Here is a 23,289-nt window from a genome sequence, read left to right as displayed (position 1 = left end):
TTAAAAACTCTTAAAAAAAAAAAGATTTGGGACGCGTGTGTGGCTCAGTCAGTTGAGCATCTGCCTTCGGCTCAGGTCATGATCCCAAGGTCCTGGGACTGAGTTCCACATTGGGCTCCTTGCTTGGCAGGGAGCCTACTTCTCCCTCTGCCTGCCGCTACCCCTGCTTGTGCTCTCTCTCTCTGACAAGTAAATAAATAAAATCTTAAACAAAACAAATCTTATTTTTTAAAGTAATCTCTACATCCAACATGGGGCTCGAACTCAAAACCCCAAGATCAAGAGTTGCACACTTCACTGACTGAGCCAGCCAGGCACCCCACCAAAACAGTTTTCTTAAGCATTAGTCCTATCTTTTCATAGTTCCATGTCTCAAAGTCATTCAAATGAAACAATGCACAATAGGATTATCTGTAATAATTATGAACATTTATTAAGTACCAAGAGTATACTGCAATAGTTGCTATGTAAAAACACAATTAACAACATAGTGTCCCTGCCATCGAGCTTACGATCTAAAACGAAATACAACAAGAATGCTATAAGCCTACCTCAAAATTTCCTTAACTTAGAAAAGGCCATTTTGGCAAGTAAGTGAGGCAAAATGGCCTCTCATTTTAGGTACAATGTTAATAAGGCTTTGAACATGATCCAAAGAATGTTTTACTTGCACCCAGACATTTCCCCCAATTATATTAGGCTTGGTAAGAAAAAGAGCACTAAGAAATTGGGTAAGAACAATAAATTATTTCAAACTGCCTTGTAGGACTTTAAACAGACAAATGCTTACTAGCCTGAGTTTTTCCACAGCCAGGGAAAACCCCATGAAAAATATGATGAACTCAACCAAGCCTGTCTTCTATTTCACTTGTGAGTGTTCGACTTCCTCCTGCTTTCCCACAGGTAAGGGCGCCAATGACGCCCCTGTCAGGGCAGAAGTACTGTATCTAGACAAAATATCCTAAAGTTGTAGAGGGTTACCAAATCGAACTTCCAGGAAATACTAACTCCTATTTTAAAAGAGAAGTAAGCAAAGACAGCACTGGGACATGTGGCTGCGGGAGAGGCCTGGCTACCTAAGATATGGAAACAAAGCAGCTGAGCTCAGCTCATGGGTCTTCAAAGAGATCAAGACTACGGGTAAATGGCTGCTTTTCTGTCCCTTATTTCTGGTGTGGGGGGTTTGACAATTTAGCATCAAGACCCCAAACTGCAAAGCCTGTACTATTTTGCCTATATCCATAGTATAATATTTAATAAATACTTCCACAATTTTACTTGCTGGGCACGTATTGGCTGACAAAGGCACACTGAAGGGATTCTGATTCTTACTGTTTTAAACGTCTGAGCACATACAGTCTTAAACTATATGTTGATTATTTTCAATCACTGGTAATTCTTTGAATTCTAAAAGAACACTAAAAAGTAATTGGTTATAAGTTACCTGAAAACTGAAATAGAATCTACTCTGTAAAGTGCATGCACAAACTTTTAAAAAATACATGCATACAAATATTTTAATGGCTAGTGGTAGCATCCTGAGATTTTTTTGTGTTTTTTTTTTGTTTTTTTTTAAATGGTAAAACAACATTTCGGCAATTTTTTTTAAAAACAGGTAATTTCCTCCTTAAAAGTCCATCTTGGAACGTTCTTTTAAATGATAACACAGCAGCAGCAACATTTTTAAAAATGTTCACAAAATTTACTTTGCATACAAGTTCATCGAGAAAGAATGGTCCAGAAACTTCAGGATAAACTTTCTAAAAACACTTTTTATAAAGTAGAATAATCCACTACTTTTGACCTAAAATTGACATTTAAACGTCCTCCTTCCAACTAAAAAGTGTCATTTTTACCTCCTCCTTATAGTAAATAAAATCCAATTACAACATTTGAAATGAAAAACTTGAAACACCTATCAATATCATTCTTCTAACAAGATGACAAAAATTAATTTCAACGTGTTTCCCAAAAAAAGGAGAGAAAAATAAAAAAACAAATATCACCATAGCTGTGGCAGAGGAATTTGGGTTTACAAATCTCAGTCAATGCACTTATTTTTGGTATTGCATGAGACAGCTAGAATTCCTGAATAATGTATGTGTTTTTCTAAGGCAAGGCAAGTTGATTATGTATAAAGCATAGACATTAGCACGGTTATAAAGGCAGTAAGACCTATACATATACATTCACTTGTTTTAGGTGATACATTCCAAGCTACATAAAATTTAGTTTCGTGTCCTATTCTAAGACTACATCTTTGACCTTAAGCTTAGAAGCATAATTGCTGTAATACGTTAAAAAATACTTCATTTTTTCCAATATTGTAAAGCATACTAAATTTTCAAATGCTTAGTATAAATTTTTTTGCACAAAATTTAAAAAGGCATACTATTAGCTAGCTATAACTACTGTGTTAAGTAATTGTAGTAAGGGAGAAGTTCACAAGAACAAAATATAAAATTAAGCATAATTATTGCATTTAACAAAAAAATTGAAATCAAGTAGTTCTGAATGCACTTGTTTCTTATCTTAGTAATGTGTATAATTCATTTTATAGCTACTAGCTACTAGTTTGATAAACATACTCAGATTCTATAAGACTTGTTTTTTTTTTGGCTGGTTATTTTTCTTCCTTCTATCCTCCCCAACAGCAGTTGGAATTATTTTTCTTTCAAATACAAAGTAAAATAATGTTTCTATTTTTTTTATCTGACTCATCTGAAAGCTGACTCCCTACTTTCATTTTTAAAAGTTAAATTAATTTTTTTGGACCTTAATTAAAATCTGACATCTAAACCATGTGTTTTTTGCTGTTAAGTATAATCTACATTTTGACAAAGTGATAAGGGTTATTAACAAAAGCAAATCTTGATTTCATCTGTGTTTTAAATACGATATACACAAGTTTTTTTTTCTTTTTTAATGAGAAGGAGGAGATGAAGAAAACCATTCACGTAGGCCCTCTTCACTCTCAACTATTTTGAGATACTGCTTTAAATAGGGTGGATCACGTCAAGTAAGGTCGGTGATCTCTTTTCTTTGCATAGAAGAGAAAAAACAAATAAAGGGAGTTATTTCCTTCCTAAGGTCTCAGCTAGTTTCTTAAGTCTTTTCTTCAGCTCCAACGGAAATTTCTCGTAGCACTTCTTACAGACAGGCTTCATGTCAAACTCCACAAATTTATTCCTAAAGACAGTAACAATAATACAAGGAATTAGTAGAAATGTATTTGACACAGATATATAAATAATGTGAGGTAATTTTCCTGAAGTAAATGAAAACACCAGATGATGACACTGAATTCATAGCAAAAAGCTATAATTCTAATCTTGACTTTTGTCATTGTGGTAGATGTAAAAAACTACAATAGCACTTGAAAAAATTGTCCTTACAAATTGATCTTTTACATCTACCTGCATAATACAGAATGTACATTACATTTTAGTCTGTGCTGCGTATACAGGAAATCTAATGTCAATGTAATTTACGTAAGTAAAGTCAATCACACGTTAAAGTGCCATGAGAACACTTTAAAGACAGTGGCTTAAAGCCCAGAGTTGTATTTCTATAATTTGCATGACCTTCTCTTTGTTGAAAGCAAATTAATCTTCATCAATATTTTAAATTGGGTAGCTATGAAGTTTCATCTTTCCTTACATAAAATGGTTTGTCTCCTACCTCCAACAACAAAAAAAATCATTTTCAAAAAAATCTTAAATTGTAATGGGTTATTCTGGTTAGTTGTCTGACAGAAAGGTTGGTAGGGGAGATTTGAGAAAGTTTTTAATCACCCTTAAGAAAGAGAAATGAAACAGATTGCCTGTGGGTCCATTTTGTGAATGGTCGACTGTATGGAGAACTCAATTATTTTTTTTAAACCCAGAGCAATACACATTATCAGTTTATTTGTAAAACAGTTCTGGAGAGGCCAGGTTTTTAGACCGCTTCCTAACTATCTGTTATGCATTTCCGACTGGTAATTACAATTGCTTATTACTGTTGAAATCTAGGGTCCTAAACTGTGAACTGAGGAAATACACAACCTTTTAACTTGTACATTTTCCTAACTTGTTTTTAGGTGGCATTTCTGGAACAAGTCTAGTGGTACACTGTTATCTATGGCAAATGATTAAATCAGGTGATACAACTTTAAAGAACAAAGTTAATTCCTAATCATATATTTAATAAAATGAAAACTATTTTATTTTCAAACATTACATGGAAGTTATTCCCTAGCTGTTTTTCACAGAGATCTTAATGCTGACAGAAATTCAAATGATGTCATTTTTCCACTGACAGTTTGATTTAAATAGTACTCCGAGTTACAATTTTCTCCCAAAGACTTCTAGCATGAAAACTATTAAAACTGCCATTTTTTTAGATGAAGGAAATAAATTATCATTGCTTTCAGAGATACTGTTAAGCAAACTTCAATGGTTTTAATTTTATATTTTAATTTTAATTCCTCTTTATGGAAGGAAACATGAAAACTGGAACAATAAAACTTTTGGAGTTCAGAACACAATCATGCTAGTAATTCCACAGAATTTCAAAGACTGAGATATCTCCCATAAAAATCAGGAATAAGGCAGGGTTTGAGAACATCAAGAAAATGAATCCATGAACAGCAGCAATGAGCACTGTCTGAAAGTGCATACGGACACCAAAGACAGATCTCTTACTATGTACAGTAGATGGTCTTTGCTTAGATACAAAACATGCTAAAAGGATTTAATACAGAGCTTAGAACATGTGACACTTGGAATTTATCAAATAAATCATCTTAGGCAAAGAAACAAAAAACCAGGATTTTAGAAGCTGTAATTAGCAGAGAAGAATACTTTAAAAATTTTCCCAGTATCTATTAAATAGAGATTGGAACTCTTCCCTTTGAATCCATTTTATAAAAAAAGAAATCTATAGCACACTGTGATATAAAGAAAGAGATGAGCGAGTCGACAGATTAAAGGAAATAAGTGAAGTACAGCTGGTATGAGGTGGGGTTTTATTAACGTAAGCTTTAGTAATTTTAATAATTAGGCAAAAGAACCAGCTCTACACGGGACAAGTACTTGCATTTCAATCTCTGACAGCTACAAATACATGCCCAAAGGAATCAAAAAAGCAAAAGACCAAAACAGAACAAAACATACTCTAAAGGACTAACCAAAGAAGAAAGCAGTGAAAATGATGATAGAAGGGACAGAAAAGTTTACAAACAGACTGGCTTTTTCTTTTTCTGCTTGTCCTTATCCTTTGCTTCTCTCTCCCGTTTGGCAAGTCGCCTCTTAAATTCTTCTGGCATTTTTTCATAACAGTGTTTGCAGACTGGTTTTAGATCAATTTCAACAAATTTATCCCTTTGAGCAGGACAAAGAAGGAATAGAAGAAAGAACATAAAACAATTAAAGGAAGAACCTTTACTTTTGGAAGGCCTAGACAGAAAGAACAAGGAATCAATTCTCTTTTTTAAAACTCTGTATTTTATAAAATGTTACCCCAACGTTTTCAGTCTTAGGATTCACAATGGACTAAGTTGTAGACTTACTTGAGCGTTAATTTAGTGTTGCAGGTAGAACAGGCAAAACAGTTCACACACCAGGCCTTATTAAGAGCAGAGACCACTAGAGGAAGAGGAAAGACATCGGGTCACACACATTGGTATGGAAAGTGATGGAGCTGACACTTTCAACTCAAACAGAGCTAAGGGGGCTTCCATGACACTTGGAAGAGGTTCTCAAGAGGTTTTCTTGCAAAAGAATCACATGACTAAAAATCTCAGTGCCATTAATGTTTACTGAGTCAATCAAATTAATTAATTAATTAATTTAAGGCTCTTTCTTCACATTACTAAAAAAATTGAGCACTCATGTCTTCCATGACTGTAGGCTGGTTTCACCTTAGGGAAGATTACCACTGGCTTTTTCAATCTTTATTTATAGTTAAAACTTTTCTTCTTTCCTTTGAGTATCCTTATGAGGCATATAAATGGTATATACCATGTCTTCCCACCAAAGCCTGTCTTCTCGCTCCCGTAGATGATGGGGTGTATATTTAAAACGCACTATGTCGCTCAGATGAGCTTTTCTGGCACAGGGCCTGCCTACGAGCACACCTGCTGCTACCTTTCCGTGTCTACTGCCACTGGCCCAACAAAGAAATATGGACTAGATAAGAAATTTAAAAAATCCAGACATTAACTTATTTGCCTGTAGAAGAAGTCTTCCAAAGCTGACGAAAAGCGAGCTTCCTTTGACAGCTTCCCTCAACTAACAACTACCTCACATAGGAGGGAGTGAAGTTTTATTTTCTATGGCGCTGAAGACTGCTCTACTGAACTACTCCTTTTGCAAGCTGCATCACGGGTAGTGTTTTCCAAAGTATTTCCTGAGTTGGGTTCTCTGACGAGAACCATGAAGCATGCTGAAAACAGGAATGTTTAAACTTTGCCAAGAAGTTTCTAGCAGAATTGTGCTAGCAATTATTAGCAAACACAGCTGCTTCCTTTCTGTCCCAGTTAATCAGCCCTGCCTAATTACCACAATACAAGCCTGGTAAGCCTAGAAATGTCTACAGAAAACTGCCAGGTTTTAGCATCTGCAGGGTTAAAGCGACTCTCGCTGACTACCATGGCAGATAAAGCTATTCCTAATAAACACTGCCCTAGAGCTTCCAAGTTATATAATTCCAGGGGACGGAAATAGAAACAGATCTCAAGGTTGGCCATGAACATTTCCACAATATCTGCAGTAACAACTCTGTGGCACTGCCCTAAAGTATTATCATAAAGGAGTAACAAATCCATCTCTTAGGATATTATCATCTCTGCTACGGATTACTGGAGAAATACGCCAAAGGAAAAAAAAGTAACTGATAATGATCATATTCCAAACAATAGCAGTCACTGACCTCTTCAAATTTTCACATTACCCAAGTGTTTTTGTGTCAAAATGATGCCATATAAAATCCCTACAGATACTTACCATCCCCTTCTATAACACGGTTGCAATGGAAACAAACATCACCAAATAGCTGAAAGTGAAAAAAAAAAAAAGTGGTAAAAATTCACGATGTGTTAGAACTAAATTTTAGAACACCAAACATTTAATATAATTTCAGTTCTTTCTATCACTTAAATAGCTGGATACCAAGATCCAGAATTTACCATTCATCACTAGAGAAAATTAGTAAAGTTCACAGACTAGTTTTTACTTTTTACAATGAAAACAATTTATTTTTCATCACTATCAAAAACCAAAAAAGGCTTTGGAAATGTTCCAGATTTAAGGAAGCTAAAGGAAAATGACAACCCTAGATAGGGTTCAGTACTGGAGTGGAAAAAATGATACAACGACATCATTGGTACAAGTGACAAAATTGGAATAAACACACTAAAGTATTAAATCAATACTGATTAACTACGGTTATGTAAGAGCACTCCATATTCTTGGGAATATAAATTGAAATATTTAGGGGTAAAGGACCATGATGAACTAATATCATCAAATGCTTCAGAAAAAATAAGTGCATATATATGAATACATACATTTGTATATAAAGATATGTGCATTTATTAAGTGTATGTTTTTATAGAAAGGCACATTCAAATGATGAAAAGGTACATAGGTATTTTTCATATTTTTATTTTACAACCTTTCTGTGAGTCTGAAATTATTTTCCAAATAAGAAGTTAAAAAGAGATCTCTCTAGTCCAGTGTACATTTTTCAAGAGATTTCCTTGTAGCTAAAATATTAAACTCGAATTCGTTGAAGTATATGTAGTATCCAATGAGTACAATCAATACCTGGTTATAGTGGGTTTCACAATATGCCAGCCCCTTCCTTTCATAATGGCGATGTCCAAGAAATGGCTTTTCACACTTGGCACAAACAAAATGCTGAAAAAAATTGCTAGAGGTCATTTTTGAGTTGCCGTGTTTTATTTATTTAATGAAGTAAAACTAACCCTAACTCTAACCCTCAGAGAAGATACATGGAAGTTTGAGGTAGTTATTTCATTTGGCCAGGGCTACTTAATTCAGGTGTCCTGAGCTTCTGACAGGTGACTTTAAGACTTTAAGACTATTTGGGGCACCTGGGTGGCTCAGTCGTTAAGCTTCTGCCTTCGGCTCAGGGCGTAATTCCAGGACGCTGGGATCAAGCCCCGTGTCAGGCTCCCTGCTCAGTGGGAAGCCTGCTTCTCCCTCTCCCACTCCCCCTGCTTGTGTTCCCTCTCTCGCTGTGTCTCTCTCTGTCAAATAAACAAAATCTTAAAAAAAAAAAAAAAAAAAAGACATGACCTATTTTAACAACACAGAATGAGAAAAGAGGTCAACATGTTAGTAGCATTTATAAGGGAGGGGCTGCTGCTGGATATGGCCCATGATACTTCCAGCTTCAAGAAGGATTTAAGAATAAAAGAGCACATCCTGTATCATAACAGAGATCACAAAAGCAGAGTATATTCTATATTCTTAATTTTCCACAAAGTCATTTGTCTTTAGAATCTCCTACTCTTGCCAGCACATCTGAATGAAAAGTACTGGTTACCCCTCCACCATTGATGACTCACCTCCACATGCCACTGCTTGCCCATGGCATTCACCACACGCCCTTCAATGGGCCGTCGACAAGCACCGCAAATGGGGACCCCCATTTTATCATGGCATGGCAGGCAGTACAGTTCTCCTTTCAGCTCCCGGGCATCAGCAGTCAGCTCCTTCCTGTCCACGAGAAAGATACCCAACTGAATACCACTACCGGGAGAGAAAAAACAGGCAACCAATGGGGCCAACACACTTTTTAGCAGGTTTTTGAAGCTCTCACTGTAACAATCCCTGTAACCTTCTTTATTCCCCTCTTAGAGTTGCTCACAGTAACCTAAATTAATAGGCTTGAGTGGGTTTCAGATTCCTATCAAAACACCTGGGGCGCCTGGGTGGCGCAGTCGTTAAGTGTCTGCCTTTGGCTCTGGGCGTGATCCCCGAGTTCTGGGATCGAGTCCCACATCGGGCTCCTCTGCTGGAAGCCTGCTTCTTCCTCTCCCACTCCCCCTGCTGTGTTCTCTCTCGCTGGCTGTCTCTATCTCAAATAAATAAATAAAATCTTAAAAAACAAAACAAAAAACAAAACAAAACAAAAATCAATATCATACCATAATGATAAAATGTACAAATAAGTCAGATCACACTGATCATATTTATCACTTCTTTGTCTATCATCACATTACAATCCCTTTGTCTTCCTTAAAAAACTAGAAGAGAATCATCACAGTGCCCAGGACAGACTCGTTAATACTATCTTTCCAAAATAACTGAGGTCTAAAGTTAGAGACTAGTTCCATTTACTAACAATTAAATTGTCACAAGCTATTAAGAGTTATAGGTTAATAGAAAATAAACAAATGAAATGCCCAGAACTTTCCTCCCCCAAGTGCTTAAGTTCAGTATTATTTTCAGTCTCCTGCATCAATAAACATTTAGCCAGAGGTGGCCCCAATTAGCCAAATGGACTTGTTTACATTTCATCTGTTTTAAGTAATTCTTTAAAAGTGCTAATGACAAATGAACAGAGAAAAATTCCACAGAGTGGAATAGGCAAGAAAATGAGATAAGATACAAACTGATAATCACGAAAAAGATGAGGATGCTGTACTTATAGCACGAAGCTGTCTTCTTGATCTTTAGCTTATCTCTCTTTACCCCACAATAATTTAGCACGTACGTTCATACTGATTAATGTAACTTCCTCCATTAAATTTTTATTTAGCAAATTTAGAAAACCACAGTCTGATAATTTATCATGAGTTTCTGAAGAAAAAAAATTCCCTTTAGAAGTAAATAAAGCAAAATAAAGTAATGCAGTTCAAGATATTTTAAGATAACACCCTAATAATTACAACTAAAAGTTAACATGTACAAACAGAAGGCTTTAAAAAAAATTTTTTTTTTTGATCCTGTATTGAAAAAAGTGATCAAGAACAGTTTTGGGGACAACTGAGGACATTTTACTGTTGACTGAATATTTAGAGGTACGTGTATATGTACATGTGTACACACATGTATGCGGCACACACTCAAAAGTGGCAAAATGTGAAGTAATGAAACTCGACAATGGGTATTCTATTATTCTCTTGACTTCTTACAGGCTTTAGATTTTCTAGGTTACAAAAGTTGGAGAAAAACAATCTGGCGTGCTGGAGTAACAGAAATATAGAAAACGGTGATCTTTTATTTTACTTCCACTGTCTGTGCAATCAAAAGGGAGGGGATGGCAATACCCGCAGTTGGCACAGTTGAAATGGTCCGGATGGTAAGGGTCATTCTTGAATATCAGCGGCTGCTCATCGATGATGGCATGACATTTCTGGCAGATATATTTTCCAAGGCCTCTGGCTTTCTCACGATTATGACAGGGGCGACATAGATGTCTAAATAGAGCCAAAACATTTTTAGAAACTTCAATGGAAAATCTGAGGTTCTTTCTAATAATCAAAAGAAATATGCTTCTCATATCTCTGAAGAGAAGTTAAAGAAATCATTTTTTTAAAAAAAATCAGTCCTGGCTTAACAGAGCAGAATCAAGCCACTACTTTTTACATGAAAATGTATTTATTCCAACCCAGGTAACCCGACTGCTCTTTAAGAAACTCCATCTTAAGTTCTTACCCCCGTTCTGTCGGCCCAGGGACATGTGCTGCCGCACGGCAACTCTCAGGTCCTCCCCTAACATATACCAGCTGAGCCAACACACTGCAGTCTTGAGTCCCCTGTACCTTCAACTCAGTGCCCTAAAGAGCCGCCTCACAGTCCCAGGGGAAAACAGGCATAACCTTGTAGCAGTTACTTTTCCACCCACACCTGACAAGGATGGAAAACTCCTACCTCCCGGCATTCTTGACAAACCCAATATCTGCCAGAACTTCCTGGCAGAGGTCACAGCGGAAGCACTCAGGATGCCAGCTGTTATTCATGGCTTTGATCACTCGGCCAATGATGAATTCACCTGTGGGAAAGTAACACACAAAGGATGTGCATCCCATTGCTAAAAGTAGTAAGGCAAAAGACGAGGAAAAAAATACACTTAAACCGTTCTCCTCAACTAGGGATGTGTTGACCACAGTAAGCACTGCATTAGGAAGAAACTCTGTTTCATCCGAGTCCTTGGTTTTGATTCTGTAGTCATATTTTCAGGTTGTCTTATCACATCTCTGAATGCGGTTTTCCTTTTCCCAATGATATACTGGGCTCTCTTGAATGCCTTTTGTTTATTTCTGATCATCGCTGACATAGAAAATTGAAATCCACAGCACATTTTCTTGAAACCTATACTCAGTTTCTTTTTTCACTAAACTTTAGAACATTTTGCTCAGTTTTTCCAATCTCTGGAAACCCTCTAGTAGAAGTGTTAGCAACCAGTGAGGTGGCTAAAATGTAAGCAAGGTAAACACTTGTGGGACACACAGCAATCCTTAAGCATCTGAAGCACCCCCTGCCATGTCTTCCCTGTCTCTCTCCCTGAAACCCCAAAAGTGAGTAGTAAAGGCGGAATTAACAGGGCACAAGAACATTCCAAAAGATCATCTGATACAAGTCCTAATCAGTCCCCAAACAACTTTACAGTAGATGTCCTTAAAAATCATTTCTCACTGGGTTTTGATAATCTTCCAGCTTGTTAAATACCGAAGATAAGGAAAAGCACCAATAAGTTACCTGGATGCTCTTTATAATGAGCACCAAACACCATTTCACCACTGACATAATTTTGAGACTCACTTTTGACTTTGCCATTCAGCAGTAAAACTTACCACACTGATGACAGCAAGGAGCAAAGAGCATCTGAAAGTCATGTTCACAGTACTTCCTTCCTTCAAACTGAAATAGAAAGTACCATCAACTTGTACATATGAAACAATTACAGGATGAATATAATTATTCTGTGGAAACATATACGAAAGATGTTTTTGAACTAAGAGCTCTTCCCTAATTATAATTCTACTGAGATTTTTAAAAGCTGATGTACTTTTGTACCTTCCCTAAAGATACACCACACAACTGAGGCGAGACGTGGTACTATGGCGCCGGAGTACAGTGACCTCCTTCTACCAGTGCTAACTCTTCTCTGGCTTGCAGACTCACCTTGAAGAGTCTAACGAGAGCTGCAGACCCCCCTCCCCAGAAAACAGGCATATGCAAACAAACCCCATCCCACTATTTTTTAGGTTGATACCTGAAATGTTGTATCATAAGCTTAAATATTCCCAAAGAGTAGATATTCTAGTATATTTTAGATTTACACATTTCAAAATGAGGCCAAAACCCATTAAAAAACATGTATTCTATGTTAACAGTTGGAAAAATTTATATCCTCCACTTTTCTCCTTCAGCTATTTCCAGTTCATTTCCCCCAAAGTTTTATCCTGGTGTGATATTTTTTCCTAAACTCTATACTAAAGTCTTTAACAGATCACCCTAGCATACTTCTTGGCAATTAAAATGTATATAATGAAACTTTAAAATCTGTTTCACTTTCTAAAGCCATAAGGCTCCAAAACATTCTTTTTCTTCTGGATTAAGTTATCATTACAATGATTATTAATACACAGATGGTCAAAACATGAACATGTCAAAATGTCAAATTTTACTTTCCACTCTTTGTTTACTTGAAAAGCCTACCTTAATGAGAGAAGCAAGGCTCCTCTTCCTCTCACAATTATTCCATGTATCCATGGATTAATATGACTTACCATTGGAAGGGTCAGGGTTCAACATGAATTTCTATTTTGGGGGCTGTTTTTACTCTTTTCACATAAGTCATGAGAATTATATCATGTCTCTGTTTGAATCTTTGAGCTCCTTGCAAGTTGTATGTCAAATATATCACATACTGTTTGACTATCAAAATCCATTTTTATTTCTTTATTTTTAAAGACTTTATTTGTCAGAGAGAGAGAGAGTGAGTGAGCATGCATGAGCAGGGGGAGCGGCAGGCAGAGGGAGAAGCAGACTCCCTGCTAAGCAAGGAGCCTGACTCGGGACTGATCCCAGGACCCTGGGATCACGACCTGAGCCTAAGACAGATGCTTAACTGACTGAGCCACCCAGGCGTCCCTCGAAATCCATTTTTAATGATATATCAGTAGTCAACTTGATTTGCTCAATCGTAGAAATTAGCTGCAGTTTTGCTCAATTTATTGAACATTATCAACTATACCTTAATTGGCAGACCAGTCAAAGCAGATTTATTTTGTGCCAGAAAAAGACTTACTTCATTTTGAAATTCAAACGAGTAAATTCTAATACATTTAATAAATCTGTTTTTAAAAGTTACAAACAGATGTTAATACACTGATATGCTACATTAACCCAGTCCTATCATAATGCACTGTGCGTAGCCCCAAGCAGAAGTTATTTATGAAGTAGATGTGTTCCTTTATTGGATGTATATTACGTATATATAGAAATCTGATGTTTAGCTTTTAGCAGTAATTAAAACAAACTGAAGACTCCGAACCAATCCATTGATTTAGTTGGAAATGATAGATTGTTTACCACCCGCCTCCGTCTGCGTCAGTGCTGAAAGACCAGGCTCAGAACTGTGCGTGTCAGCTGGTCACGTATATTTAATAGTGAGACTGGTTAAGGACAACAATGCAGCACTAATGAACTGTGGACACTACCTCAAAAACTGATGATGTACTACATGCCGGCTAACTGAACATAAAAAAAAAAATGCATCACAACATCTTCAGAAGGAAAGGAGAATGTTTTGTGCACTATTTGTGTTTATGCACAGACACGGCAGTTTTATTATAGTTTTTAAAATCAGTACTTTTTAATGGAAACAACTTGACCAAAAAATCTGTCACAGAATTTGGAGATCCATTAAAACAGTTTAATAAAAAAAGAAAAACACTCAACTTTTAGTTTATATTTAATGAAAGAGAAAGACATACACTGTTTAAAACAAAAACAAAATTAGTCCAGCGGTTAGCATATATTACTGTATTTGCTAGCAGAAGGTAGAAAAAATTAGGATTGGTTGTAATTTGAGTCTTTTTTTTTTTTAAGATTTATTTATTTACAGAGATTGAGAGAGAGAGAGCGTGCGCAGGGGAGGGGCAAAGGGAGAGGAAGAGAATCCCAAGCAGACTCCCCGCTGAGCACAGAGCCCAAAACAAAACGGGGCTCAAACCCACAACCCTGAGGATCATGACCTGAGCCGAAACCAAGAGTTGGATGCTTAACTGACCGAGCCACCCAGGCACCCCTCGAATAAGTCTTTTAAGACATAATTCAAAGAGGTAGCATAGTGTAGCAGTTAAGAACACGGACAGTGGATCCAAAAGGCCTGAGTGACTTTGGTCAAGTTGTTTAACCTGTCAGTGCCTTGTGAGAGTCACAAGCCTCTTCTGTTCTGCCTGTTTGTTCTGGCCTTTTTTTTTTTTTTTAAGATTTTATTTATTCATTCGACAGAGATAGAGACAGTCAGTGAGAGAGGGAACACAAGCAGGGGGAGTGGGAGGAAGAAGCAGGCTCGTAGCGGAGGAGCCTGATGCTGGGCTGGATCCCAGAACGCCAGGATCACACCCTGAGCCGAAGGCAGACGCTTAATGACTGAGCCACCCAGGCGCCCCTTGTTTGTTCTGGCTCTTAACATATACTCATCATGTTCACAATTTCTTACTACTCCTCTCTTTGCTTTGTTCTCACAGAACTCTCCCTTTAAAAGGATGAGTCCTGTGGTCTAAATATACAATTGGAATACCATTCAGCCATAAAAAAGAAGGAAATCCTGCTATTTGCAACAACATGGAAAGACCTGCAGGGCTTTATGCTAAAAGAATTAAGTCAGGCAGAGAAAGACAGATACTGCGTGATCTCATTTATGTGTGGAATCTAAAAATGCCAAACGCACAGAAACAGAGAGTAGACTGCTAGTTACTGGGGCCTGGAGGGATAGTGGAAATGGGGAGATGTTAGTCAAAGGGTATAAACTTCCAGTTATAAAATGAGTAAGTTCTGGGGATCTAATGTATAGGTATGGTTAATAATACTGTATGGTATTAGCAGACTTGAAGTCTGCTAAGAGAGTAGATCTTAAATGTTCTCACCACACACACACACACGATAATTACATGAGGTGACGGATGTGTTGACTAACCTTACTGTGGTTATCATTTCACAATATACACATATATCAAATCATCACGTTGTACACCTTAAACTTGTACAATGTTGTCTGTTGATCATATTTCAACAAGACTGAAGAAAAAGGATGAGTCCTTTTGAAACTAGGGATGAAAAAGGCGAAGTCTTAAAGGAAAGTTGTCATGATTACTCCCCACATTTCTAAATCTGCCACAAATCTGAATATAGAACATCCAAAACAGTTCCTAAAGCCAAGCTTCATTCTTAACAAGAAAATATATAAGGCAGGGAAAGCATGGAAGCCTTATGGGTTTGAGGACGCCTGACTAATGTCTTTTGATTGCAATTAATCATAGTAAGATTTGAGATTTCTTTCTCTTGTCAAGCGGGAGAAGTAAGAGCTACTGTGAATACAAATATATTATCAGACAAATCAACTTTTGGAAAAAGAATCCAGAAATTTAGTTCCCTGAACCTAAAATATAAGGATCCAGAAATGGATTCCCTTGAAACCATTCATACTGCAAACCCCTTGCATACTCTGGGTGTGCTTACTCCATATAAGGACTAATGCAAGAGAGAATTTCCTTTGCTAGAATGAGCCTGCCTCCTTTTCACAGCAGAAATGCTCAAATACAGTTATGGCTTGATTTCCAAGGCTAGGAGAAAGGCCAAAAGTTGATCCAAAGTAAAACTCCGGGATGAATATGAAGAAAAATTAGAAATCATAAATTTGGAAAACCAAACTTTCAGAAATAGTGCCTTTCTAAGGTAACTGCATGTTATAACCCCAAACTGGCTTAAAAATCACCATCAGCCTATAAGAAATATTAATGCTCCAGACAGTGTTAAAACAGAATGTTTAAGAACCCTGGTTGCTGCCACCTACAAGAACAGGGATTGTTCAGTATGGGGGAGGATGAACTCCAACCAAAATAGCTCTGCTTTGAACTGTTCTAAGTTTTGAGTTCTGTGAAGATTCTCTTTGCAGGGAGGGGGCTGGGAGAGGAGGAGGTAGGGAGAAATTCTGCTGCTTTAAAGAAAGCTCAGAATTAGAAACTTAGCTGACAGTCTCATTTCAAGGCAAGTGCAAACGTTAACGATCTTCACTTGGTGACCTGTACTGGTTTGTCGTAAATTGCTTTGAAGTGAGTGGGTCAGCAGATAAGCACCTCCTCTAGCTGGAAAGTTTCCTCGCAAACAGACCTCCCTTCTCAGGGTTCAGCCTTCCTGAGTAATCATGACTCTGTATAAGAGGAAATGAGTGAAGAAATCTCTCTGTAAACCCTCTTTCCACTAAATCACTCATCATAAATTGGTCTTTCCTGTTATGCATTCTGTGACAGGGAAAAAAGGACACATTTGGGAAATTCAAACTAAAGAGAAAGAAAGAAATCTGAAGTATGGACAAAGAACCTATCCCTTAAATGTGTACTATGCCAAACTGAAAAAGGCTGCACACCACGTTCCTAGTCCTTGGTTCAATCCATCATGATTTGTAATGTTTCTGGAATTATCTCTTTAACCGACTCTTTAAGTCGGTTCCATTTTACTTTCTAAAGTAGCTTCTCAGGGGAAATACTAAGATAATCCTTTTACTGGAGATACTCCAAGATATCACGAAGTTAGATTTAGGAACCATTACAGTGGCTATATATAGTCAGTAATGTTAGGGCCTCTGGTCTGAATCGGTATTCCCCCCTGCCTCCACAAATGACATTTATTTATTTATTTTTTTAATGATTTTTTTATTATATTATGTTAGTCACCATACAGTACATCCCCGGTTTCTGATGTAAGGCTCGATGATTCATTAGTTGTGTATAACACCCAGTGCACCATGCAATACGTGCCCTCCTTACTACCCATCATCAGCCTATCCCATTCCCCCACCCCCCTCCCCTCTGAGGCCCTCAGTTTGTTTCTCATAGTCCATAGTCTCTCATATTTCATTCCCCTTTCTGATTACCCCCCCTTTCTTTATCCCTTTCTTCCCCTACCGATCATCCTAGTTCTTATGTTCCATAGATGAGAGAAATCATATGATAGTTGTCTTTCTCTGCTCATGCTGCCATTAACTTGGTCATTTTACAAATATTTCTTCATCTGTATTGGAAGATGATTGGAGATACTGGTAACTCATGAAAACCAGCACTGATGGAAACAGATTTCCCTTTGGCGCTAACTACAATACCAAATTCAAAGATCACTAATCGTATACTCATACATTTATCCAACCTCTTTAAATTTTCCTGATCTGAAAATGAGGAAAAGTACCATGGAAGCCATCTTCAAGTTCTACTCAAATCACTGTGAAAACTGTATTCACTCCTAGAACTAGGGCACAGTGTGGTCTACACAGTTCGCCACACGCTGCATTTGTAAGCTTTTCGTGAATATTTAGTGAATGAATGAAAAAGCAGTGATGGCCCTATATAAGACAGTATTCTCTCTCAGACTGATAAAACATTTCAGTTTTGCTGAGAGTCAGGGCATCCTTGTGCAGACGAGCAGGTATGAGATAAAATCCTGATCTGACCACATCCCCACTAGCTAACTGTGGGCAAGGCCTCTGGACCTCATCAGGGCCACATGTACATTAGGAATAAAAATACCTAATTCACAGGGTTCATGTGAGAATCAAGGGAATGAAGAACAACAGAACAGTTTGTAAAACACCTGGCACAGTGCCTGGCTCATAACACTTTAGTCATTTCAGAAATAAAAATATTAATGTAACTCAAGTCTTCTAAAATTAGCAATTATAGGGCATTTATTCACACATAAAGTACTACATTTGAGGCAAGGTGAAGGACTGTGAAGTAACACGAACTAGACAACCTTACCCTCGAAAGACTCACAAGAAACCAGAATCAGTACCTCAACTCTTGGTGGTGCTGGGTGTAAAGCAACACCACCATGATTGTTTTAATGTGTTCCTTGTTTTTATTAATACCCTGATCACTACCTTCTGATACAGACAAAATTAAAAGATAAATCACCTTTAGAATTTAATATTTAAAAGGTGTTTAAAATTAAAATGCAGGGTCGCCTGGGTGGCACAGTGGTTAAGCGTCTGTCTTTGGCTCAGGGCGTGATCCCGGCGTTATGGGATCGAGCCCCACATCAGGCTCCTCCGCTGGGAGCCTGCTTCTTCCTCTCCCACTCCCCCTGCTTGTATTCCCTCTCTCGCTGGCTGTCTCTCTCTCTGTCAAATAAATAAATAAAATCTTAAAAAAAAAAAAAAAACAAAAATAAAAATAAAATTAAAATGCAGAAGTAGGATATTTGAAAAAAGAAAAATTTCCGTTTGGGGAACCAGTTCTAATCACCACACAGATAGTGTATCTTGCCTTTTGCTAAACGAGGATGATACTTTCATTATGAATAGTTGAGTGATGACTATCCAAGAATAGTATACTTACCTTTCCATGTGCCGATTTAAGCCAGAAAATAAAGGCTTTCTTGAGGGTCTTTCTTAAGTGAAATCTGTCTAGAAATACTTTCTAACTAGATTTATGGTACAAGATTAACTCTAAGTGCTGTCAAATTCTTAGAGACAGAAAAAGGGTCTTGTTTTATGAGGGTATTGTCTAAACAACCTGGAGAACATGCCCACTTAGAATGGACTTGCTATTACCAAAGTGAAGTTCATATCCTATTCAAAGGGACACCCTCATTCAGTGTAGTGGTTCTCAACTGAGGGAGATTTATTTTTATTTTTATTTTTATTTGTAAAGATTTTATTTATTTGTCAGAGAGAGAAAGAGAGCGCACAAGCAGGAGGAGCAGCAGGCAGAGGGAGAAGCAGGCTCCCCACTGAACAAGGAGCCCAACATGGGACTTGATTCCTGGACCCGGGGATCATGACCTGAGCCGAAGGCAGACTCTTAAACCTATTGAGCCACCTAGGCATCCCTCAATCGGGGTGATTTAGCTCCCCAAGGGATATTTGGCAATGTATGGAGATACTTTTGATTGTCACAACTGGGGATCTAGTGGGTAGAGTGGTAGAAATATACTAAACAGCCTACAACGCATAGGACAGCCCCCAAAACAAAGAATTACTGCGTTCAAAACGTCAACAGTGCTAAGGATGAGGAACCCTGGTTTAGTGTGCAAGCATTACTCATCTGAACAGACCCACTGGAAAGTGGTACTAGGGAGTGAGCTAATTTACTAAGTACTGTGCATGCTACCTTGGTTCAAACTCACAACCCTTGTGGGTTTCTATAAGAACTTAAAAATCACGATTGAAAGAGCTCCCGGCTGCTCTGCCAACACACAGTCTGAGCTCTCCTTGAGAACTGGCCACCTGAGCACAGGTGGAGAGGTACTCTGTTAGATGTGGAACAATGGCATTACAGCCTTGAACGACTGGGTTCCTTTCTGACCATGCCCAAGAAAGTGAATCCACCCTGTTCCCACTGCACAAATCTGAGAAAAATGCTGAAGTCCCAAAACATCCTAATTATGGATACATACTTCCAAAGACATCCGAGGATGCACAGTTTCACTGAGAGCAAACAGTCAGAGGACACTCTAAAGGCAAGGCACTGTGCTAGAAGCTGTTGTTGCATATGTATGTACTGACGGTCTGTAAAACCACATCACAATTATTTTCTGAAAACAAGTACCTTCCATTTATTAAGCTCTTTTACCAAATGCCAGGCACCGTGCTGAAATACGATAAACAACATCTTATTCCAGTTTTCAGTAGATTCTAGGGGGGAAAATCTCTCCTCAGGTAGATTTTATTTCTCCTTATTACCAGTCTATAATACTGTGATGTTTTTGTATCTAACTTTTAATGACTTGATCTTGGTCAGTCTAGTCTAATCCACTGTAGGATAAGTTCCTTAAGACTCTATCCAGCTTGCTCATCATTCTACTCCTAGAGTGTAACATGGTGCCTGACACATTGTAACTGCCCAATCAATATTATAAATATTGTTAAATGGTCAATAAAGAATGAATAAACAACACTCCTGGAAAATCTCATGGAAGTCAGACCAATCAAGGCTCTTTGGTCAGCTCCAATCTGTGACATTTCTTCAGTTCTGTCCTGTCTTACATGACCTTGACACTTTTGAAGGATACTGGTCAGCTGTTTTGTAGAGTGCTCCTCGTTACGGGTTTGTCTCATGATTACACTGAGGTCGTAGATTTGGGGGAAGAATACCACAGAGGTAATAATGTGCTCTATTTCTTGCATTGTACTGGGGAGTACATGATCTCAACATGATTTCTTACTGGTCAAGTTAACCTTGATCACTTGGTTAAGATGGTATCTGTCAGGTTTTGCCACTGCAAAGTTACTACTTTACTCATTTCTATATCCCTGTTAGAAGTGAGTCATTAAGTCCAGCTCATATGCAAAGAGAGAACTGTGCTCTTTCTTTTCCTTTTAACATATGCTCTTGGAGATAGAGTCTAAAGTCATTTGAATCATTTAAACAAACTGGCGGGAGGAGAGCTTTTAATTCAAGAAAGAGTACCCAAGTACTAGAAGTGATTATATTAAAATCCAACTAGATACAACATGTCACTCAGTAACAGAACATTTTGGTAAAGCCAGCATCCTGAAAATCATCTCTTAACCCACTGTACCTCCCCTGCAAAAAACACAAAAATTAAAAGTAACTGTAGTGTTATATGTCTGCAAATTACTTCCAAATAATTTGGCAGAAGATGGGTGTGGTCAGTGTGTGTGTGTGAGATGCATAAGGGTATATGATATTCATTGTACTATTCTTTCAACTTTTCTCTAGGTTTTAAATAAAAAGTTAAGTTTATTCAACAACACCACATTGACCTGAACTAATATCTCAAGTCAGTGGTCCACATATGGTACTGAAAATACATCATGGCTCAGGCATTTATTCAGGGTTCTACCCAAAACTGAAATCTCCTGTTTCTACTTAAGAATACATTTCTTTCATCCACCAATCTGGACAATAAAGCTTGGATGATGTTCATGAGATGAACAATAGGTAAATGAGTAAAGCATACCAAGATTTTGAAGTACAGCCTGCAAATGTTTATGTTAGAAAATGTTTGCCCTGGTTCCTAGTGGGTATATTAGCATTTTATCTTGTCATCTATATTATCCAAGTACTGTATACACATCATTGTATTTATTAAGCACCTAGCAGTCATCAAATACTGTATAACAAATGATAGAGATACCAATTAATGAGGACAGTCGTTACACCAAGTTATTTAAAGTTAGAGGGGAAGAAGATAAGCATATAAATCAACATGTGAAATGTTTTCCATACTAAAGGTATAAACAAAGTGCTGTGTGTACTAGAGAAGATAACTGAAATGAGACAGATGGAAGTGGCCTGAAAACATGACTAATGTGCTCCTGTAATAAAAACACCTTGGGTAAAGCAGGCATTGACGACAGAAGCTAGGGAGCCCAAGAATCATTGAGCCTGACCTTTTATTCTTCAGGGGTGATGTATTACAGTCTTAAAGGCAAACTTTAAGTTCACTAGCTGAACCACATGATCTGGTGGGATTGAAGTTCACCTTGAGTAAGGAGCCAATGCAGGTAATAATCCTGGTTGCTGCAACTCACTCTTAAGAGGAGCTGCAGATGAGCCAGGAATAGCTGAGCTCAATCAGCTTACCTCCAGACACACATCTTCGTGAGTGGGTAGGAAATAGCAGTGTAATGCTAAATTCGCCTTTGGGGCCAAAGGGAGGAGCATCCTGGCTATCTGATCCAAAATACCAGAAATTCCACAGTAAAAGTGAATCCCATTTTCAAGTGAGTACAGAGAACCACCTGTAAGTCTTCAGAACTAATCCTATGGAGAAAAGAGTAGGGACTGTGGAAATAAGGGAAGGACGACGTTTTTAATAATAAGACAAAAGCAATATCAAAGCTGCAGAGTGGAAAGGACACATTTGCTATTTTTTTAAAAAAAGATTTTATTTATTTCAGAGAGCGAGCGAGCGTGGGGAGGAGCAGAGGGAGAGGGACAAGCAGGCTTCATGCTGAGCGTGTAGCCTGACACGAGCCCTATCTCACGATGCTGAGATCATGACCTACGCGGAAATCAAGAGTTGGTCGTTTAACCAACTGAGCCACCCAACTGCCCCACATTTGCTATTATTACATACAGCAAGACTGAAGTACATACGTTGTGTCTCAAATGGAAAGCAAGCCAGGTAAATTTCTGGGCTTCCTTTTCAATAACTGAAAATACAGACTATTTCTTGGAAGCCTTGGATAGCTTTTTCTCTAATATCATTCAACCAAAAGGAAAAGCCAGATATTCCACATGCAGGTTTACAAATCCCTGGCCTTGGGAAAGGGGTTTTAATTGTAAGCGCAGCTAAAATAGCAGTATTCCTCAGGACCCAAGGGACCTTCAGCTGGGCAACAGCCCATTAATAGACCAGTTCTGGGTATTCGTAACATTCTGGAATAATATCAGACAGATATTTATAGTCCAGGAGTAAGCAGGAGTGAGAGGTGGGCAGGAGGACAAGTGTGAGTCACGCTTTATTCTGTCCTACTGGAAGCTCTCACAGAGCCTTCCTCTGACTAAGCACAAGTGGCCTGGCAGCGGACAGCCTGCAGATGCAGAGCCAGCACCTTAGACGGTGATCATGCTGGACGACATTATTAATTCCAAAGCGCCAGGCAAATGGACCATATAATACGGAATTAATGCTTGGAAAAACTGACCCTGCCTCTCTCTTTTGGGTCCTTCTCTTGCTCCTCTGGACTCTCTCCTAAGGCTTCTGCCATAACGACTACTTCAATAAAAATATCTTCGATTTGAAAAGAATATGCAAGGGAAAGAATACTATATTGGGTATTAGGAGACTAAACTAGGTTCTAATCCCATTCATGTCACAGATCTGCTGTGTTCTAGGGACATTTCAACCTCTTTGGGCCTCAAGGAGGGGAAAAAAGTAGGGGTAAGGTTGGGATTGACAATATGAAGACTCATGTTTCCTCACGAGGCAGACTCTTAACTCTCTTAAGTGACCTCCTTCCTTGCCACAGTCCTGGCACGCTTCCACTGTCTGACCTAAGAACCTGAATGTTTCATCAAGACCACGGAAGCAGGTCCCTGTCCTTTTACTCTAATTGAGGACTACCCTCCATCCTGCC

General features: G+C 38.1%; 1 protein-coding gene across 6 annotated transcripts in view; it reads right to left on the bottom strand.

Annotated features, from left to right (window-relative positions):
- Positions 1–407: 407 nt before the first annotated feature.
- LIMS1 (LIM zinc finger domain containing 1) overlaps positions 408–23,289 on the bottom strand; it is a 152,372-nt gene continuing 129,490 nt past the window's right edge. For all 6 annotated transcript variants that reach the window (XM_040623671.1, XM_040623674.1, XM_008699072.2 and 3 more), the window contains 8 exons: positions 11,810–11,876; positions 10,887–11,007; positions 10,283–10,432; positions 8,576–8,726; positions 7,809–7,901; positions 6,987–7,035; positions 5,552–5,627; positions 408–3,189 (listed from right to left, as the gene is read on the bottom strand). In XM_040623671.1, the coding sequence (XP_040479605.1) occupies positions 3,075–3,189; positions 5,552–5,627; positions 6,987–7,035; positions 7,809–7,901; positions 8,576–8,726; positions 10,283–10,432; positions 10,887–11,007; positions 11,810–11,876 (822 nt within the window). In that variant the 3' untranslated portion in view covers positions 408–3,074. The remainder of the gene's footprint in view (positions 3,190–5,551; positions 5,628–6,986; positions 7,036–7,808; positions 7,902–8,575; positions 8,727–10,282; positions 10,433–10,886; positions 11,008–11,809; positions 11,877–23,289) is intronic.

Source organism: Ursus maritimus, unplaced genomic scaffold, assembly GCF_017311325.1.
Source record: "Ursus maritimus isolate PB19 unplaced genomic scaffold, ASM1731132v1 scaffold_6, whole genome shotgun sequence".
Classification (NCBI taxonomy): Eukaryota; Metazoa; Chordata; class Mammalia; order Carnivora; family Ursidae; genus Ursus; species Ursus maritimus.
This window is presented reverse-complemented; position numbering and strand designations above follow the sequence as displayed.